This window comes from Oryctolagus cuniculus, chromosome 18 (assembly GCF_051225735.1).
Source record: "Oryctolagus cuniculus isolate XC-2025 breed Fujian yellow rabbit chromosome 18, ASM5122573v1, whole genome shotgun sequence".
NCBI lineage: Eukaryota > Metazoa > Chordata > Mammalia > Lagomorpha > Leporidae > Oryctolagus > Oryctolagus cuniculus.
Window position 1 is genome coordinate 62,632,198 of NC_142884.1, and position 18,793 is coordinate 62,650,990.

General features: G+C 45.7%; 1 protein-coding gene across 1 annotated transcript in view; it reads left to right on the forward strand.

The window, feature by feature from the left end:
- Positions 1-1,460, forward strand: part of CYB5B (cytochrome b5 type B) — a 53,972-nt gene extending 52,512 nt beyond the window's left edge. The window contains exon 5 of the mRNA XM_002711664.6: positions 213-1,460. Within this exon, the coding sequence (XP_002711710.1) occupies positions 213-303 (91 nt within the window). The 3' untranslated portion in view covers positions 304-1,460. The remainder of the gene's footprint in view (positions 1-212) is intronic.
- Positions 1,461-18,793: the final 17,333 nt, after the last annotated feature.

An 18,793-nucleotide genomic window follows, 5' to 3' on the forward strand; every position in this document is an offset into this window, starting at 1 on the left:
TTTAAAAATTTGCTTTTTAGTATTGTCACTCCAATCCAAATATTTAGATTTTTTTCTGGTTACTGTGTGTTAAAAGTCGTTAAATTTCTCAAAATAAATAAAATTTCTTGCCCATTTAAGTATCAAAATGTGAATGCTAAGTGAGAGTGAACATCTGGCATAAAATACTCACAACTCTGTTGCTTCTCTTCCTTATCCCCCACCTCCTCCAGTTGCTGGAAATATTGGATTCTCCCCATCCTAGGCGCTGTTCTCATAGGTTTCCTGTATCGTCACTACACGTCGGAAAGCAGATCCTCCTGAGGAGACCTTGCTGAAGTCCACAAAGCGTGTCCCCTTAGGAGCGAAAACTAGAGGCCTGCTTTGGGGTCTACAGCAGTGCCCTCTCCTCAGATCCTACCAGTTATATTCATCCTTCTTGGAGCCAAGACGGTCGGGCAGATACCCACCTCTGGGACCAGAGTCCTTCGTCTCTCAGAGCCTTACACCCACAGCACCTGCTCACTCTGTGTCCTTGCTGGCGTTTCCTCTCTGGTTTCCACACGCACCCTGCCATTTTTATTACTTTCTGTTAATAACTGTGGTTCATGTGTGATAGTGACAGTTGCTTTTTGGTAAAAATGCCTGCTTTCCAATACTTCGAATGCACATTAGACATTTTTAACAGGACAGTACTTGAGTTTTGAAGCTCTTCTCTTTCCATTTTTCTTTAACCAAATTTTTTAAAAGTCTGATTTAATTTTATTATTTATTCTAAGGAGCATAATTCATGAAGTAAAGGTGCCTACCCATTAGTGAAAACAGAACTGCCAAATGATCTCATTCCTCGTTTATATTTGTTAAAACTATAGAGAAACTCTGTTGACATTTCCTCCACCCAAATCATTGTAGCAGGCAGCTCTTCCCATCCCGTGATGGGGATGTCAACCCCTTTTCTTCCTGAGTGGTGCTGGACAAAACTCTGCTTCCCTTTAATGGGAAGAGACAAAGGAAAGGAGGAGTGAATTGGGATGCTAAGACTTGAATGATTCGGAGGGATCTTCCTTTCGAAAGACACTGAAAAACACTAGTCTAGGACAGGAGTTTAGAAAAAGCTCCAGAGCACTCACTTTGGTTTGGTACCAGTTTCCAGTCATTACTCTCCCTGGGCTGTCTTTTACTGGTAAAATGTAAACGTATAATTATGTGTATAGAATAGCTTTACCAGGGATTCTTGCTACTTTTTTTGTTTATTGATCATTAAGTTTTTGATTCCCCATTTTACAAAAGTAAGAAACTCCAATTTGATCTTCTGTTTGTCCCAGTAAAATAACTTCCATGCAGAATGGCATTTGAAAGAGGGAAATCGTGACAAGAGACTGTTTTCCATTTCATCTGTATTTTACCCCCATGGCTCCAACTTGTGGTTTTGTTCTGTTTTTCCATCAAGAATAAATAATACTGGTAGTTTTTATCCCTCAGATGTGTGTTTCATTGAGAAATCGGTTGTGACTTAAAAGTACAAGTGTGTCACTGTTTCTCCCTGGTTCAGGGCTTTTCTGGTGTGTTTGCCTTTATTTTTCCCCTTGGAAGCACCTGAGGGGATAATTCGCTGGCTGTTTGCTGCCAGCAACTGTGGCGATTGCCAGTCTGCGCTGAGCCTTTGTCCTGTCCAGCAGAGAGCAGCTTGGTTCCAGAAGGACCCTGCCTGCTGCTCAGTATCTCCTCCCTCCCGCCCTCCCATCTTGCCAGGGAGCTGATGAGATAGGAAACTGCCCAGCAAACCAGTGTCTGCCCATGCAAACTATTTAAGAAAAAGTTCAACCCAGGTCTTGTATCCTGCGATTTAGCAGTTGAATGAATTTAAAATTCATCAAAAATAATATTAACCTTGTACTTGCACACTTGGATATGATATTTTTGGAATAACTTGAGATTTCTGGCTGACTTTTTATGTCAAGGATATGGGTTTAGTCAAACTTGTTTCTGTAGAGAATGTTTGTATGTATCTTAGATGTTGATTTAGGACAATTTATTTTGGTTATTTAACAAAAGAGGCCTGACTCGGTGCTGCTTCCTTTGAAAGCGAGGGAGCGTTGCCCTAAATAAGGATAGAGACAGCATTGTTGTAATCATCACCTTGCACAGGTCCATGGAGTATGTTGGGACAGAGGTAAAGAACACAGGAATATCCAGGAGCTGGAAAGGAGACTAAGCCAGAAGGTACCTTGAGTCAGCTGTAGAAGTGTGTTGACAGTCTCTAAAACTGAATTCAGAGCAGCATGCTGATAGGAGATGTTAAAGAGCTGTAGTCTTAAGTAAAATTGATGTTTCTGATGTTTTTAGGGTAAACTGGTGCAAAAGGTATGTTTTTCTATTTCATATTGATTTTCTTTTCCTGTTTATATCTTGGCATGTTTTTATTGAGAGCCAGAGAAAAAAGATTTTCAGACTCTGTACTGTTCATGAAATCCATCAGGTACACAGAGCTTCTTTTGAATACTGCTAATATGATGTCACTTTGTATTATAAAAAAATACTTAGGGATTCATTTACTCTGATTCTGCTACCTACATAAACAGGCAGGTGTGAGAGGTACATTTGTGTGAGAGTTTGCAGAGGTTTTCCTGAACAATAAAGTAATACAGTGTGCTTGCCAAATCCATCAGAAAGGACTTTTGTTTAAGAAGTAGCTGGAATTCTAGAAATGGTCTTGACATTATTGGGTCATAGAGCCCCTCTTGGGAGCCAGTGAGGTCCCTGTGGTTGACCGGACCCCCTGGGGCTGGTCTCTGGGGTTCAGTTGGTGGTTGTTTATTCCTGGGGAAGACTGCTTGCTACTGCTGCACGCCATGGTGTATACATCACGGCTGGTGAGCACTAAGGGAAGTTTTGTGCCATCAGAGTAGATGGCATTAGTGCCCATTTCCCGACGTGTCCCTAGCTCCTGACTGAGGAATTGATTTTGGTTTCCAGATGACTTGCACATTTTTAAAGATAAGACTGTGATACAAGCAAAGTTCATCTTGTATTTAGATCTCTTCATGTGACCTCTTAAGTAGAAACAAAAATCCACTGGAACTTGTAATTTCTTTTAGCAGCCATCAGAAATGCATGTTTCATGAAGTAAGTACATTGTTGAATTTGTACTCTTTTAGTTCCAGTGCAGAATAATGAAAAATGCTTATAACAGATCAGGTATATCATCATGATATCTCATACTTAAAATCATAAGTGGTATCTGTCTGGTTTCATCCCATTTTAGGAGACTGGAATGCTGAGTATTAGCATTGATTACCTCTTACCCGCAGAGAAACGGATTCAGGCATCTCTGGTCCCAAAAAGAAATCTTTTTTTTTTTTTTTTAAACTTACACTGTTGCCAAATATCACAGAGTAATGGGAAATTTAGTTGCATTTCACTGTTGTGCTCTTAAAGAGCTGGGTTTGGAATTTGTGGGGATAACTAGCAGAAAGGTTCTGCAGAAGCAGAGATGTGTTTGTCCAGTTAACGACTCGGCCCAGCGTCTTACCCGAAGCATAGTAGCTGCTCTTCGCTCACACCTACACATTTTGCTATTTCAGCAAAACATTTGGACTGTTGAACTTCATTTTTACTCCACCCTCAACTACGAAAGCGTATTATTAACATTCCTTTTCTGTATTCAGTAATGGGGTTTGTTTACCTATTTTATTTCAGCAAATTTTGAACAAAGATCTTTGTCTCTTTCTGCTGGAATGTGCACACAGTGAATGTTTGTTAGAACTACACACAATAAAGATACTGTTTTCCGTTTCTTGCCCTGGCTTCGTTCTTTTTTAAAAAAATATATACATATATATTTTTAAGTAGACATGTTGATTCTGTAACTTCAGGTGTTCTGGAAGAGAGGAATTTGTGAAGCAGGCAAGTCACCTGTATCTGTGCTACCATAGTGCAGCTTGGGGGGGAATTTGTGATGGTGCAGGATTCTTACTGCTGCTCTTTGCTGGAGGTGACTTGCTTGTTTAATAATTATGAGATGCAAAAATCAAAGCTTTTTCCATGTTAAAGGATGTGAAGGGAAAACAGGTAGGTTGGGGGTTCTGTTTTTACTGAAATCTGATAAAAAGAAAATGCAAGATAATATGCAATGTTTTGTTATCTGCAGTGCTAGTCTTCAAATGATTGTTTTTCTTGGAAATATCTAAACTATTGGGGGAAATTAAACACTGAGATTGAAGTTCTAGTGACTGTTAATAGAACAAGGGAAATAAACTATTTATGAATTGCCTTTAAAACATATTGATAGGCTTTTTTTTTTTTTTAAAGGATTTAGGTTTTTATTTATTTACTTGAAAAGCAGAGAAAAGGAGAGAGCATGCTTCTATCTACTGGTTCACTCCCACTGCAGGCAAAGGCTTAACCCTTTATGCCATAGTACCAGCCCCAGTGATAGCCTTCCAACATTACGGACATCATTTGTAATGTTACTGATGAAAGATCATTCACTGGGGCGTGGTTGGTTCACAGTCACAGGAATTGAGGAGCAGGAGCAGGGGAGGGTAATGCCATCCTTATTAACAGTGTTTGAATCTAATGTTTGATCTTTGATACCAATAGGAATTCATTATCACAGCACTCTTCCCTGATGATGAGTATTTGGTAGATCCTTGACAGATCTTGACTGATTCATGAAAGCCTGAGATAGAAGATTGTGATTCCAGTTACGCAAATATAAAAGGTAAGAGATGCACAGTCTATAGAGCTGCTGGTAATTGGTAGCCAAAATCTAATGTTAATTAGCTAAATAGATACCTGTGCTGTGTATTTCTGAGTATCTGTAAGCCCCCATAAGGCAGTACACTCAGTATCTTTGGAAAGAAGAAATATGCCTCACTTTAAAACACATTATTTATTACTGCCCTAGAGTAAGACGCAGAAACCTATTTAAACTCACAGAGGTAAAAGAAACTACTTGTTAGGAACCAGTGATGAATGATTGTCAGATGGGGCCCTTGGAGAGGAGAGCACAGCTGCCCTTAGGAGGGGTGAGAACCAGGACCCAGCAGGACGGCAGGAATCAGGCGGACAGTTCCCAGTCCAAATTCGTCATGGAGAGGAATTCCTAGACGCGAGAAGGTGAGTGGTACCTTGGTGAGAGTGTCTGCTTCTGTTCACATGAAGGGCATGAGGACCCATTCCTCAGGCTTGACTGGGAGGGGGGTTAAAGGAAAACTGGCATCACACAGTGGGGTGTGAATGTTTTCACTGCAGAGCGCTGAGTGGGCCGTGGGGAAGGCTCAGTCCACACGGCATGGTTTAGCATGAAATCACCTTGGAACACCTTGCAAAACACAGCAGTGTCTCATCCTGCCACAGATCGGTCCGTTTCAGGGATCTGATGCATGTAAGGGTCGAGAGCCACTGTTCTGAAAGCTCCCAGGGAGAAAAGATCGGTCACAAAGAATCAGGAAACGGGTATCAAACCTTCCCAACCGCAGCCCTGTGAAAGGCGTGCAGTGGGGTGCTGCGGCCAGGCAGCCTTCCAGTCGAGCTTCAGTCAGTTCAGACGGGCCAGAGACCAAGAAATTGCCTCATCAGTGTGGGTCCTCACAAGCCTCCGGGAGACACATGCCACAGACAGGAGGGACTGAAACGAACCAAGAGAAAGATGGTTGATGGGGGAAAGGTGAACCACATTCCCACAGTGGTAAGTACTCAAGAGAAATTCCAGGAGAGCACTTGGGCGGGCTCCAAGGGAAAAAAAAAAAAAAAGTGGAATGGATTGATTTTCAAATCCAGTGATTTGAAATTAGTGATATAACAGGAAACCAGATATGAAAAATGGCAATGATTGCTCTGATCAAAACAACATGTACGGGGCTGGCACTCTGGCGCAGCAGGTTAACGCCCTGGCCTGAAACACCAGCATCTGGTTCTAGTCCCGGCTGTTCCTCTTCCAATCCAGCTCTGCTATGGCCTGGGAAAGCAGTAGAAGATGGCCCAAGTTGGCCCAAGTCCTTGGGCCCCTGCACCCACGTGGGAGACCCGGAAGAAGCTCCTGGCTCCCGGCTCCTGGCTTCGGATGGGCACAGCTCAGGCCATTGCGGCCATCTAGGGAGTGAACCATCAGATGGAAGGCCTCTCTCTTTCTCTGCCTCTCTGTGTAACTGACTTTCAAATAAATAAATCTCAAAAACAAAAACAAACAAACAAAAAAAAACATGTACAAGAGAGGAAATGTGATCACAGAACTGAACTTACAAGGATCCTAATGTAAATGCCTAACAAAAATTATCAACGAATTACTTGTAAGAGAGAAGCCCAGGTGGAGTCACGGTATAAGAAAGCTCAACAGATCTGTCCCAAACTGAACATTGAAGAGAGAGTTCTGTAGACATATGGAGGTGAACAACAGAAGAAACAGCTATAAGAGTTTAGTTGTTGTTGTTGTTGTTTGTGCATCAGCTGGGGAATAGGAGAGACAAGGCCAAAGAACCCTGCTCCTTAGAGTCTCCCAGGGTCAAATGCAACACTTCCCCAAGGTTGAGTTCTGTTCATCTGTGAGAGACAGGAGTTGACCAGGAAGGTCAAATCTTGTGTCTTTTTCCAAAACTCATTGGTAAGATCAGAGCACTCATGTCAAGGGCAGGAGCCTGGCAAAGCCCTCCACAGGAAAACTCAAGGAATAGGACAGTGCCAGTCTCCCCAGCAAAAATTTATAACACTGTTCAACTTAGTAATTCTAAATGTGTCCTACTGGTGAAAAATAGAGTTGTAAGAAATGCAAATACAAAACTTAAAAATGCATTGTCATTTTTCTCTCTCTGTTAATATATGAAACACATTAGAAAGAAATTCAAGTCCTGGAGTCAGACCTACATTTGAATTGAGAATTAATTGAGCCAATACTCTGTTAGTGATAAAAGTACTTACTAGATGCTCTGTTCCTATTTCCCTGTTTACTTTTAGTTTGAAAGGCAGAGAGACACAGAGATCTTTCATCTGCTGGTTCACTCACGCCTGCCCAGCGAGGGCTGGGCCAGACTGAAACTAGGAGCCCAGGACTTCATCCAGGTCTCCCTTGTGGGTGGCAGGGATCCAACAACCTCAGCCATCATCTGCTGCCACCCAGGGTCTGCATTAGTGGAGAGTTAGATGGGAAGTGGAGCAGAAGACTAGCCCAAGGCACTCCCATATGGGTGTAAGCGTGCCAAGCCGCATCTTAACTGCTGCACCGGAGGCCCAACCCCATATTACCTCATTTGAGCCTCTTAACAATCTTATAAGATAAATGACTTTATAATCCCTAGTTTATATATAAAGAAACAGGCATAAAAACTATGTAACTTGCCCAATGTCACAAAGCAAGTAAATACTGAGTTGAAATTGCACCCAGGCTGTCTGGTTCTAGAAACCTTCCTTTAAGCACATGTGGTGATGCACCATTTGTGCTAAGCGCTGTATATGCATCATAATACGTTTAATGCCCAACCAGCCTGACAAGCTGAATGCTACTACTGTCCTCATTTTAGAGGACACATAGTGAGTCCGTTTCTCACTGAGAAATCATTCAGGGTCAGATACAATAATTATTTAGGAAAATCTTTTTAAAAAATGAGAGTCAGAGGGACAGAAAAAGAGAACTGTTTGCTGGTTCGCTCCCTAAATGCTTGTAACAGCTGGGGCTGGACCAGGCTACACCAGGGGCTAGGAACTTAATCCAGGTCTTCCACATGAGTGGCAGGGACCCTACTACTTGTGCTGTCACTTGCCACCACCCAGGGTGTGCGCTGGAATTGGGAGCTGGGACTGGGACCCAGGCACTCTGGTATGGGATGTGGGCACCTTCACCACTAGGCTAGAAGCCTGCTCCTGTTTTGGGGTCTGTGTTGCTGTTGAGACTTTATAGATTGATATGAGTGGGAATTTATATTCAGAATATTCTTGTCGCTGGGCAGGACTAGAATCGGGTGTAGGTAAGTTTGCTGATTTGATATTTAAAAAAAAAAACTTTTAAAAAACCGTATTCTTAAAAACTTAAAAAAAATGCAAGACAAAAATGTTGCCTGTTAGTCCTCCATTCAAAGCAATGAACTATTGCTGTGATGTATTAGTATGTTGGTGTATTTTCTTCTAGTGCTTTTCTCTGCATTACTTTGTTTGTAGTATAAATACAATCTTGTATCAGGTTCTTTTCATTTAATATTAAATCAAAATTTCCCCTTGTTATAAATTCAATGCTCATAGCATTTTAGACTATTTTATTCTGTAGAATGTACCAGAGATTCTGTACTGCTTCATTTGTTTGCAAAGAAATCTGCTAGAAACCTTACCCTTTGCTTCTTTATTTTTTTTTCTTTAGGTTAAATATCTTGCTTTGGAATTATGAAGTTGAGGAATATGCATTCTGATAAGTCTTTATACCATTTTCCAAGCCCCTCTGGTAAGACTGGCACACATTTACAGTCCCACCACTAAGGGTGCCTGTTCCAGGTAGGATTGGATGTTTAGTTTGCTGACAGTCTCAGCTGTGGTGTTCCTCTTTTATACCTGGAAAGTAGAAGTCATTTTGGCAGCACAATTATTTTTAAGTAGCCCAGTTTTGCTCCTTAAGGAATCTCTTTTTATGAGAATTATTACTCTTTAAGCAGTTCAGAGGTTTTTTTCTAAATGAGATTTTACTAAGGTGGGTGCACCCATATAATTTTCTGTATTTGGTATGCATTTTCCTTCCAAGTTATTCTTTATTACACATATTCTTTTTTATTTTTTTTAAAGATGTATTTTATTTATTTGAAAGAGTTACAGAGAGAGAAGTTAAAACAGAGAGAGAGAGGTCTTCCATCCACTGATTCACTCCCCAATTGGCTGCAGTGGCTGAAGCCGAGCTGATCCAAAGCCAGGAGCCAGGAGCTTCTTCTGGGTCTCCCATGTGGGTGCAGGGGCCCAAGGACTTGGGTCATCTTCTACTGCTTTCCCAGGCCACAGCAGAGAGCTGGATCAGAAGTAGAGCATCTGGGACTCAAACTGGTGTCTATATGGGATGCCAATGCTGCAGTCTGGGGCTGTAGCCACTACACCACAGTGCCAGCCCCCAGATTCTTTACTCAAGACCTCCCTAGTTTTCGGTATTGTCTGTGATTTGACTGAATACTGCCCATTGGGTTTTATTCCGGCAGTCTACTCCCAGCCAGCCACTTCCCCTTTCTGCTACTTAAACCTTGCTCTTTCCTACCTCTGGTTCTCTTGAGAATTCTTTTACACGAGTCAATAGCCAACACCCACTCCCACCTAATCCCTACCACCAAATGAATTTTGTCATGACTTCTGCTTCCAGTTGGTTGGCCTGGAGCACTGTGTTGGGTCAGGTTCAGGAGGAAGTGGAGCCACATGGGCATTTATTAGCAATGCTTGCCCGAGGCAGGAAGATGATGATAGGCGATGGGCCGCACATTTGCCACGTGTGCCTAGCTGAGTCATGCCCAGACTTCAAAGTCCAGCCCAAGCCTCACTTTCTCCATGAAAGCTCAGACTACTCCAGTCTGCTCCAACTCCATTCTGCATTCTGAGTGCCGCTCACACTGCTGTGTTTTCACTCCTTGTACCTGAACAGTTCTTGTGGTAGTCTTCCCAGCTACACTGGAGTTTGTCTGAGGGCAGGAATTGAGTCGTTTACTTAATTTGTGACCTTTCACTGTGCCCAGTACAACTCCCTCTACATAGTCAGTGCTCAGGGCCATTGGATTGCTTGGTTGGGGTAGTAAATGGGCAGACAGAAGTGAAAAATGTGCCCTCTGCTGGTATGGTCAAAAAGACCATTCTAAAATTCTCTGTGACCTTGATCCTCTAAAGAGCAAGTCCACAGAGGCTTCTTCCAGACTGTGACGGTCTTCGCTAAAGGATCTTTGACTCTGCTTGGGAGAAAATTGGAATTTTAATGAGAATGACAATCCAAACACCCAGGGGATAGTGAATGATGGCTGGGTATCATAAGAGCAACTAAAATGACTGATGATCCTAGGATACTGTAGTTTTACTTTAGCAAAAAGGAATACATTTCTTAAAATGTGCAGAGGTTTAGGCCCACCCAGATCAAGTGTGTTATTGATGTTTTCTCATATTGGAACTGTGCATATTATTAATGGCGTATATGCTGTTTGGGATGGTGTGTTGCCTTATCGATGTAGTACAATTAAGGGCAAGCTTTGTGGTGGGGACACCCATATCCCATATCAGAGTCCCGGCTCCTCCACTTCCAATCGAGATTCCTACTACTGTGCATCCTAGGAGGCAGCAGATGATGGCCCAAGTTCTTAGGTCCCTGCTACCCGTGCAGGAGACCTGGATGGGGTTCCTGGCTTTGGGCTGCCCTAGTCTTAGCTGTCTCTTCCCTCTGTCTGTCATCCTTTCTCCTTCTCCTCCTCCTCCTTTTTTAAGATTTACTTATTTATTTGAAAGGCAGACTTGGGAGGGATGCTACTCTTTCAAATAAATAAAACTTAAAATATGTAGTGCAATTAAAGTATTGGAAACATTTGTAAGAAAAACATGTCCTCAGGAATGCTTCGTGGTAAATATTTTTCTGAAGATCCACTAGCTTTTTGACCCTCCAATTGGAATTGCCCTTATATTCATCCTTCCTTGTTGGTGCTGAGTTTCAGTTGTGTATTAATCCACTGTGAATGACTATCTTTTTAACCAAAACAAAATTATTGACATACGTGCACATAGATGTGTAAAATATTATATACATAAATAGAATGATAGCTCACCTTTGAAATCCATTTACTATGTGTCCTGTCCCATGGATGCGTGCACTTAACACAAAAACATCACTATTGTACGCGATTAGTTTGATTGCTTTCCACTAATGAGTTTATCTGACCTACCCAGCTCTTCTTCAGCCACAGTCTTCTGAAAAGTGTTCGTCCAGCATTCTAATAATAGCCGTGACTGGCACTCCGATAGAAGGAATGTCCGTGTTACGTACCCCGCCACCTTCTGAAAGTGAATGTTCAAACATACAGACAGATGTGGGGCTCTCAGATTTATAAAATTCTTCAGGAGAATCTAAGACAATATTCGAATGTGCAGAAGACCTGAGTGGCTGGTGGGTTATATGGAGGTGGCTTAAGGAATCTGGAGAACCTGAGAAGCTGTGGCTCCCACATCCTGTAGCACTCCCGTGGCACGCCTCGTGTGCGCTGCGTGCTGTCATGTGATTTGCAAAGAGGTAGGCTTTGTGCTAAGTGTATACTGAAACATTATGTTCTGTGCTTAACATAACCAGTAACAGACACTATCTCAGTAACTTTGAAAAATATGTTTATGACTCAGGACCCAAACAGTGCAGAGAGAAAGGATCTTGATGTTCACAGGAGAGAGGGAGAGAGGGCAAGAACTGCTGTGTTTATTTTGTCATGGTCAATTTATTCTTTCCCCACAGAGACTTACTTCCTTACCTCTAACCTTGAGTCTCCAACAGTACGCTCAGCCAGAAGCCTCGGCTGTTTATAACCCTTGTTACCATTTAGCAGTATAAAGAGGTTGGTTTTAGCAGGCATTGTCTATTGAATTACGTGGCTTTCCGTGGGGGAGCTTTGGAGTGGACTTCTTAACATCCACCCACCCCAGATGATAAGTCTCAGACATTTGGGCCCCACCCATACCCCTGGTCTGATTGGTCACACATGTGACCCAGTTCTCACCAACGGGATACGATGGGACATCTGAGGAAGGATTCAGGGAGAAGTTTCCTCTCCAAAGAAACACCCACAGGAAAGAACTGCTGTGGGCATCCTGTTGCCAGCCCGAGAATGAAGCCAGCACCAAGGACGGCCAAGTGCAGAGATTGACCCAAGCTGCTGACCCAACTCACGCTGAAGCTTGGCCGAGAGCAGGACTTGCATCTACATGGAGATCCTAATTTTTCCTATTAAGCCATTCAAGTTTAGGTTTCTATTCCTTGCAGCTGGAAGCATCCTCACTGATAAACTCTGCTTAAGAGAAATGACTCACAGGGAAATAATCCTCCCAGCTTCTGATTAACTCTGGCCTCCAGAGATAATTATCTGGGCCATCAGATATATAAAAATATGGAGGTCATAAGATCAAAATTATAGAGGTTCCCTGTAGGGAGAGGGTAGGGCTGGTGGCTGGGAGGGGCCCGAGAGGGGCTTCTGGAATGCTGGTAATGTCCCCATCTGCGTAGTAGTTAAGTGAGTGTTTACTTTGGGATAAATCCTTCAAGCTGTATGCTTATGATTTGTATGCATTTCTGCCTGTAAGTTGTACTTCAATTTTAAACGTTTATTTACTAATATTATATTGTAACCAGACCTCAAAACAAATTGTTTACATCTTGAACAGAAGGATACGATGGCACATCAGAGTTGTGTCGCTCTGCAACCCAAGTGGGGTGGGGGGAATGTGCTTTCCTTGATAAACACCCAGAAACCCATGGCAAAGCTCTCCTATCACTAGTGGGTGGCCAACCCACTCAGCCAAAACAATTTCCACTTTGGTTTGCATGGAAAGGCCCCAAAGCCTTGCAAATGACAGACATTATTCTTTTTAGAATCTAGTCACAATTAATATTGAAAAGCAGAATAAAAATAAACAGGGCAGAGTCTACCTGGAGACCTTTGTCCAGCAACATTCTCAGAGAGAGATGTTCTTTATGGGAGACTGAAAGAAAGCTACCATGACCTCACATGGTCAGCCTGGTGTCCTGAGAGCTCACAGAGGAAGAGCTGGGGCATGCTGGTCAGTCGTTGGTGGGAGGAGGACACATGGACCTTGAGGACCGAAGTTTCTGGAGAAAAGACCTGGCTGTGCTGGAAGAAACCCAGCTGAGAGACGTTTCCGTAAATCATCTCTTGTGGAATCAGACTTGTGAAGAAGGGGGCCAGGGATACCAATCCTCTCGCGGGAGAGGACCTGGGAAGGGGTCACGCTGTGATACTAAGCGGGGAGTACGATTGGTTGGTGGCCAGGCCCAAAGGATTCTAATTCTTTAGAGATGGCCCTGCTCTGTTGAGCAGGCCATGGATCTAAGGAAGTAGGATTGCCTGAGAAGGAGACCTAATTCCTGTGTTTCTGTTTCACCTAGCTCTTCAAGGTTCTGTCTCGTTTATATCCTCATTATGTCCTTGCAAGGTAAGTTGGAGATTATCATAGAAGAGACAATGACTAGGAGAACAGGCTTTAGAGTCAGAGCAACCTGGGTCTGAGTCTTGGTTCTGGCTTACTAATGGAGTGGTGTTGCACAATTTACTCAGCCTGTTTCAGTGGTTCTCAGCCCCAGGGGATATTTGGCAACCTCTGGAGATATTTTTGATTGTCACAACTGGAAGAATGCCATTGATGTCCAGTGTGTGGAGGCCAAGGCTGCTGCTAAACATCCTGTAGTGCCCAGAGCCCGCCTCCCGCCACCCCCACAACCAAGAGACAGGTAGCCCTGAATGTTGAAACCCTGGGTCTGAAGTGACTCCTCTTTGTAGAATGGAGCTGTCAGCATCAGCTCGCTGGGTCGTTACACAGACGAGACTGAGTCACAGTTGGTGTGAGTTTTCTGTTCTCTCTTCCCCTCCTGACCTAGCAGGTGCCCTTCAGGGACCGTGCGTCTGTACAGAATTAGGGTGTCACGGGCTGCGTACAAGCTCCCCAGTTAGTTTCATGGTGGATACCCCTGGCACACACGGTGTCTGATGTGACTCTGCCCCTCTGCCGCCATTGACTGGACCAGAGGTGGACACTTGCTCCAAACGAGAGCAGTAAGAATCCTTTCCCCAAAGAGCTTTGTACTTTCTTTGTGCCAGGGAGTTCCGTGCTCCGTGTGACTGGCGCCTTGGATGGAGAAGATAGAAATCCAGAAGCTGTGGGTGGTTATTTTGTCACATGTAGATCAGGATGCAGACAGCCATGGCTAGAGAGGAAAATGCAGGGGTTGAGACAGAAAAGCAGCAAAAGAGATGGGGTCCCCGGGATCCGTTCCCTGGCTGCCTCTGAAGCCGTTTCTTTGTCTTTATTGGATGTTTTCCTGCACTGGCTTCAGTTACGTATCTCTGGTGCCCAGCAGACAATAATGACCACTGATAGCCTGTGTCATCCCATTTCACAGCAAGCCCCAAATAAGTAGCAGTTATTGTTACCCATTTTAGAGATGAGAATGTTGAGGCAAAGAGACTATGTAATGTGCCTTGTGTCACACAGCTCCTAAGTGATATACCAGCTCTGGAATCCAGGTTTTCTGGCGCCTAGGCCCAGGTTCTGTTCTGTCTGTTCTTTGAATTGTGAAATAAAACTCAGAACAGAGCACAGGCAGGTAAGTACCTGCTATGACCTGGGTAGGATTTGAGTGTGTCCCCTAAAAGGGTCGTGTTGGAAGCTTGGTCCTCAGTGTGGCAGTGTTAAGAGGGGGAGCCCTGGGGAGGTCATGGAGGTTGCTGCCCTCAGGAGGGGTTAGGAGTTCTCATGGAACCCTACGTTGTTACAAAAAAGCAAAACTGGCCCCTCCTAGCTCTCTGGCTTCCTGTCTCACCATGTGATCTGTCTCTCACATGCACTCCTGCCACCATGTCCTCTGCCACAAAGCCCTTGCAAGAGCCTGCACCGTGCTGCTTGGACCCTCAGCCTCCACATCTGTGAGCTGAATTAGTCTCTTTTCTCTTCAAGTGCTGTATGAGCATTCTGTTACAGTAAAGGAAAATGGACTAGTGTAGTTACACAGCATTCAGAATAATCCCCAAGGTACCCACCTGCAAGACGAGAACTAGAAAATTGGTGACAGCCCCAAGACCTTCCTGCACCCTTCCTGTATATGTCTCCTTGTCATCTCCCCGCCAGAGGTGACCAATGTGCTGCTTTTGGTTACTTTTTATTTTTTTATTTTTATTTTTTTGACAGGCAGAGTGGACAGTGAGAGAGAGACAGACAGAAAGGTCTTCCTTTACCGTTGGTTCACCCTCCAATGGCTGCCACGGCCGGCACACTGCTGCCGGCGCACCGCGCTGATCCGATGGCAGGAGCCAGGTGCTTCTCCTGGTCTCCCATGGGGTGCAGGGCCCAAGCACCTGGGTCATCCTCCACTGCACTCCCGGGCCACAGCAGAGAGCTGGCCTGGAAGAGGGGCAACCGGGACAGAATCCAGCGCCCCGACCGGGACTAGAACCGGGTGTGCCAGCGCCGCAAGGCGGAGGATTAGCCTATTGAGCCGCGGCGCCGGCCCGCTGCTTTTAGTTACAATACTTGTTAACGGCTTTTCCCATCTACATTTGCAACCTTAAACCGCATAACTTCATTTTGCCTGTTTGGGAACTTTATATTGATGAACTCAAACTGTATGTGTTCTTTGGGGACTTGTTTCTTTCAATGCGTAGCTGTAGTTCATTTGTTTTCCTCGATGTATAGACCACAACGTAGTTATCCAAACTACTGTTTATAGACATTGCATTATTAGCATTTTTTGGCTGACAAACTATTATGAGCACTCCTGTTTGTATAGCTGGGTACATATGTGTGGGATGTCTCCCAGATGGGTGCCTACGGGTGGTTGTCCAGGGTTTGAGACTTCTCTTGCTCTATGTCCTTGTCAGTTTGGGATCCTTTCCACACAGTTGCCAATACCTGAGGCCACAGGATAAAGAAGGTTCTGTGTAGTGCTGTGGGGTACACAGAAACGTAAGGCAGAGAAAGAGAGAGGGAGGAAGGGAGGGAAGGATGGAGGGAGGGAGAGAGGGAGGCAGGGAAGGAGAGAGAGAAGGAGGGAGGGAAAGAGAGAGAGAGAGAGATCTTCCATCCACTGACTCACTCCCCAAATGCCCACAGTGGCCAGAGCTGAGCCAGGCCAAAGCCAGGAGCCAGAAACTCCATCTGGATCTCCCACAGGGGTGGCAAGGACTCAGGCATTTGGGCAGCCATCTTCTGCTGCCTTCCCAGGCACCTCAGCAGGGAGATGGAAGTGGAGCAGCTGGGACTCAACTCAGTGCTCCAACATGGGATGATGGTGTCACAGGCGGCAGCCCCAGCACTCTTGTACACAGCCAGAAGTCTTGTAGCAACACACAGAAATTTAAAATACAGTGTTCTTCCTAATAAAGTTAAGCTTAGAGTTATCATGTGGCCTAGCAACTCCATTCCTCAGTGTATACCCCAGGAAAATTGAAAACATACATTCACACAGAAACAGCCCAAGTGTAAAATCAACTAATGGATAAGCAAAACGGGCTCTCTCATTTGTGGAATATTACTCAGCCACAAAGAGATGAAACACCAACGTGTGCTCCAGCCCCGGAGGGTCTGAAAAGGTGATGCTGAGTGAGAGAAGCCAGATACAGAAAGCCAGCTGAAACGTGCCTGTGCTGTTCCGAGACGTCCAGAACAGGCAAGTCCATGAGTGGCTGCTGGAGCCTGCAGAAGGGACAGGGCAGTGGCTGCTGATGGCCATGGGGCTCCTCTTGGAGGTGATGAAAATGTCCTGCAATGCACTAGTGATGATGGTCCCCAAGTCTGTGAATGCACAAAAAATCACTGAATTATATGTTTTCAATTTTGTTGAGTATTATGGTGTATGAATGATAATTTAAACACGTAAACTGGGGCAGACATTGCCTCCGTCCCATATCGTGCCTGCGGTGGAGTCGAATCCAGCTGATGCACACCCTGGAGGCCAGCAGGTGATGGCTCCAGTCTTGGGTTCTTGCTACCCATATGGGAGGCCCAGATGGTGTTCTGGACTCCTGGGTTCCACCCGATCTAGGCCTGGCTATTGTAGCCATTTAGGGAATGAATCAATGGATAGAAGATCTGTCTCTCTCTTTCAAATAAATAAACTTTTTAAAAAGTAAATAAGGGGCCAGTGCCGTGGCATAGCAGGTAAAACCGCTGACTGTGATGCCTGCATCCCATATGGGTGCTGGTTCAAGCCCTGGCTGCTCTACTTCTGATCCAGCAGAGGCTAATGGCCTGGGAAAGCAGCAGAAGATGGTCCCAGTGATTGGACCCCTGAACCCTTGTGGGGAACCCAGGAGAAGCTCCTAGTTTCTAGTTTTGGCCTGGCCCAGAACCAGGCCATCATAGCCATTTGGGGAATGAACCAGTAGAAGGAAGACCTCCCTCTCCACCTCTTCCTCTCTAACTCTGCCTTTCAAATAAATAAAGTAAATCTTTAAAAATTTTTAAAAATAAAATGATACAACTTTTTAAAAAGTAAATAAAAACACAGACATGGCCCCGAATTGGTCAGAGCCCTTGTTGGGGTCTTGGCAGGTAACAAATGGTCCATTCTAAAGGGATCGTGGAGGACAGTGTGCTGAAGCGGGGCCGTCCTCAGAGGAGCAGGGGCTGGGAGAGAAACCCTGGGGAAGCATTGCAGGGCAGACCACCCCAGCCTGAGAGGGCGCAGGGAGAGAGCGCTTACAGATCCCAGCAGAGCTGTGGCACAGAGCTCCAGACAGGCGCCATGGCAGGAAGGCAGCCTCCTGTCTCCTTGTGCCTCCCAACAGGAGACACTACTGCAAGCCAGGGGAGGGGGAGCTTGAGCAGTGGAGTCAGCAGGCGTGAAATGCCTGTGGAGCGCTAGCTAGGAGAGTCTGCAGGTGCAGCTGGCAGGGTCCCCATCAGTTGACTCCTGAAGCAGGGACCAGAGGGGAGCAGGGTGGGAGTGACTTTGGAGAAGCAAATGGAGAATGTTGGTTGTGCCCAGACTCCTGACCTTCACAGACTGAGTAGGAGACAAAGGAATTGCGGAGTGTGATCCGTTGGCAGCCTGGCGTGAAGGGGCCACCTGGGTGTTGGGGAGTGAGGGGACACTTTGGCTCTGGGGCCTGGGTCCCGGGAGCTGCTGCTGAAGTTAGGACCCCAACAGTGAGCCCTCAGGTGGTGAAAGTGCTGTTCGTTCAGCAAGGGAAGCTGGGAGGAGAGACAGATTTGGGGGAGGAAATGAAGAATTCCTCTGGGAGAGAGACTGTATGCAAACACAGCAAAAGAGCAACTCAAGACTGAGTGAGGCTCCCCGGGGCCCGTGGAGAGGCTGACACCAGGGCCTGCCTCTCGGAAGCCAGGGCGAGTGTGGACTACACTCTCCCTGGAGGCTACACCAAGTGCTGGCGCAGCACGCTGGCCCCAGGCCCGCCCGCCCGCTCCTGGGGCTCCTTCCAGTGTTTATTGGGATTTCTGCCACGTCCCAGGTCCTCCCCTTTCAAAGGCGAGAGGGCCAAGGAAAGGGAGCCTCTGCCGAACACCAAATGGGACACAGCCTTGTATAAGCAGGAGCTCGGAGCTGATGGCTGGGGTGGTCCCAGGGAGAAATACGGGCTTGCCCATGGTGAGGGGTCCACGGTCTACTCAGCAAGCAGCGGGGCCCGTGAGCACCGGGAGGGAGAGACAGTGCAGCCCCCTGGCTGGAGTGCAGTCGATAATTCAGCGGAGAGCTGGACGTCCGCAGCTGGCACGGGGGGCTCCCACTACAGCCGTGGCCATCGTGTGCCTGCGTCAGCCAGAGCTGCCATCGGGGTGCTTCTGTTCGCACAGCTGGGCGCACGGCAGTGTTTTCTTCCATAAAGGTCTCTCCCCCTGGCTCTGTGCCCAGCTGGTTGCCCACACACTGGAAAACAAAGGCTTGCTGCCCTCCCTGGAGACCTGGGCGTAAGGGATGGGCCTTTGCAGGCTGGGCGGATGCTCTGTTGATTTTTTTTTCCCAACTGCAGAGAATGTGACAGCCAATTCCTGTTGGAAGTGGCTGTTGTTTACTTTGGAGCACAAAACACTTTTCCTTTCTCGTGACTGCTTCGGCTCAGGTCGTGTTTAGGATAGGGATGATTCGCTGGCC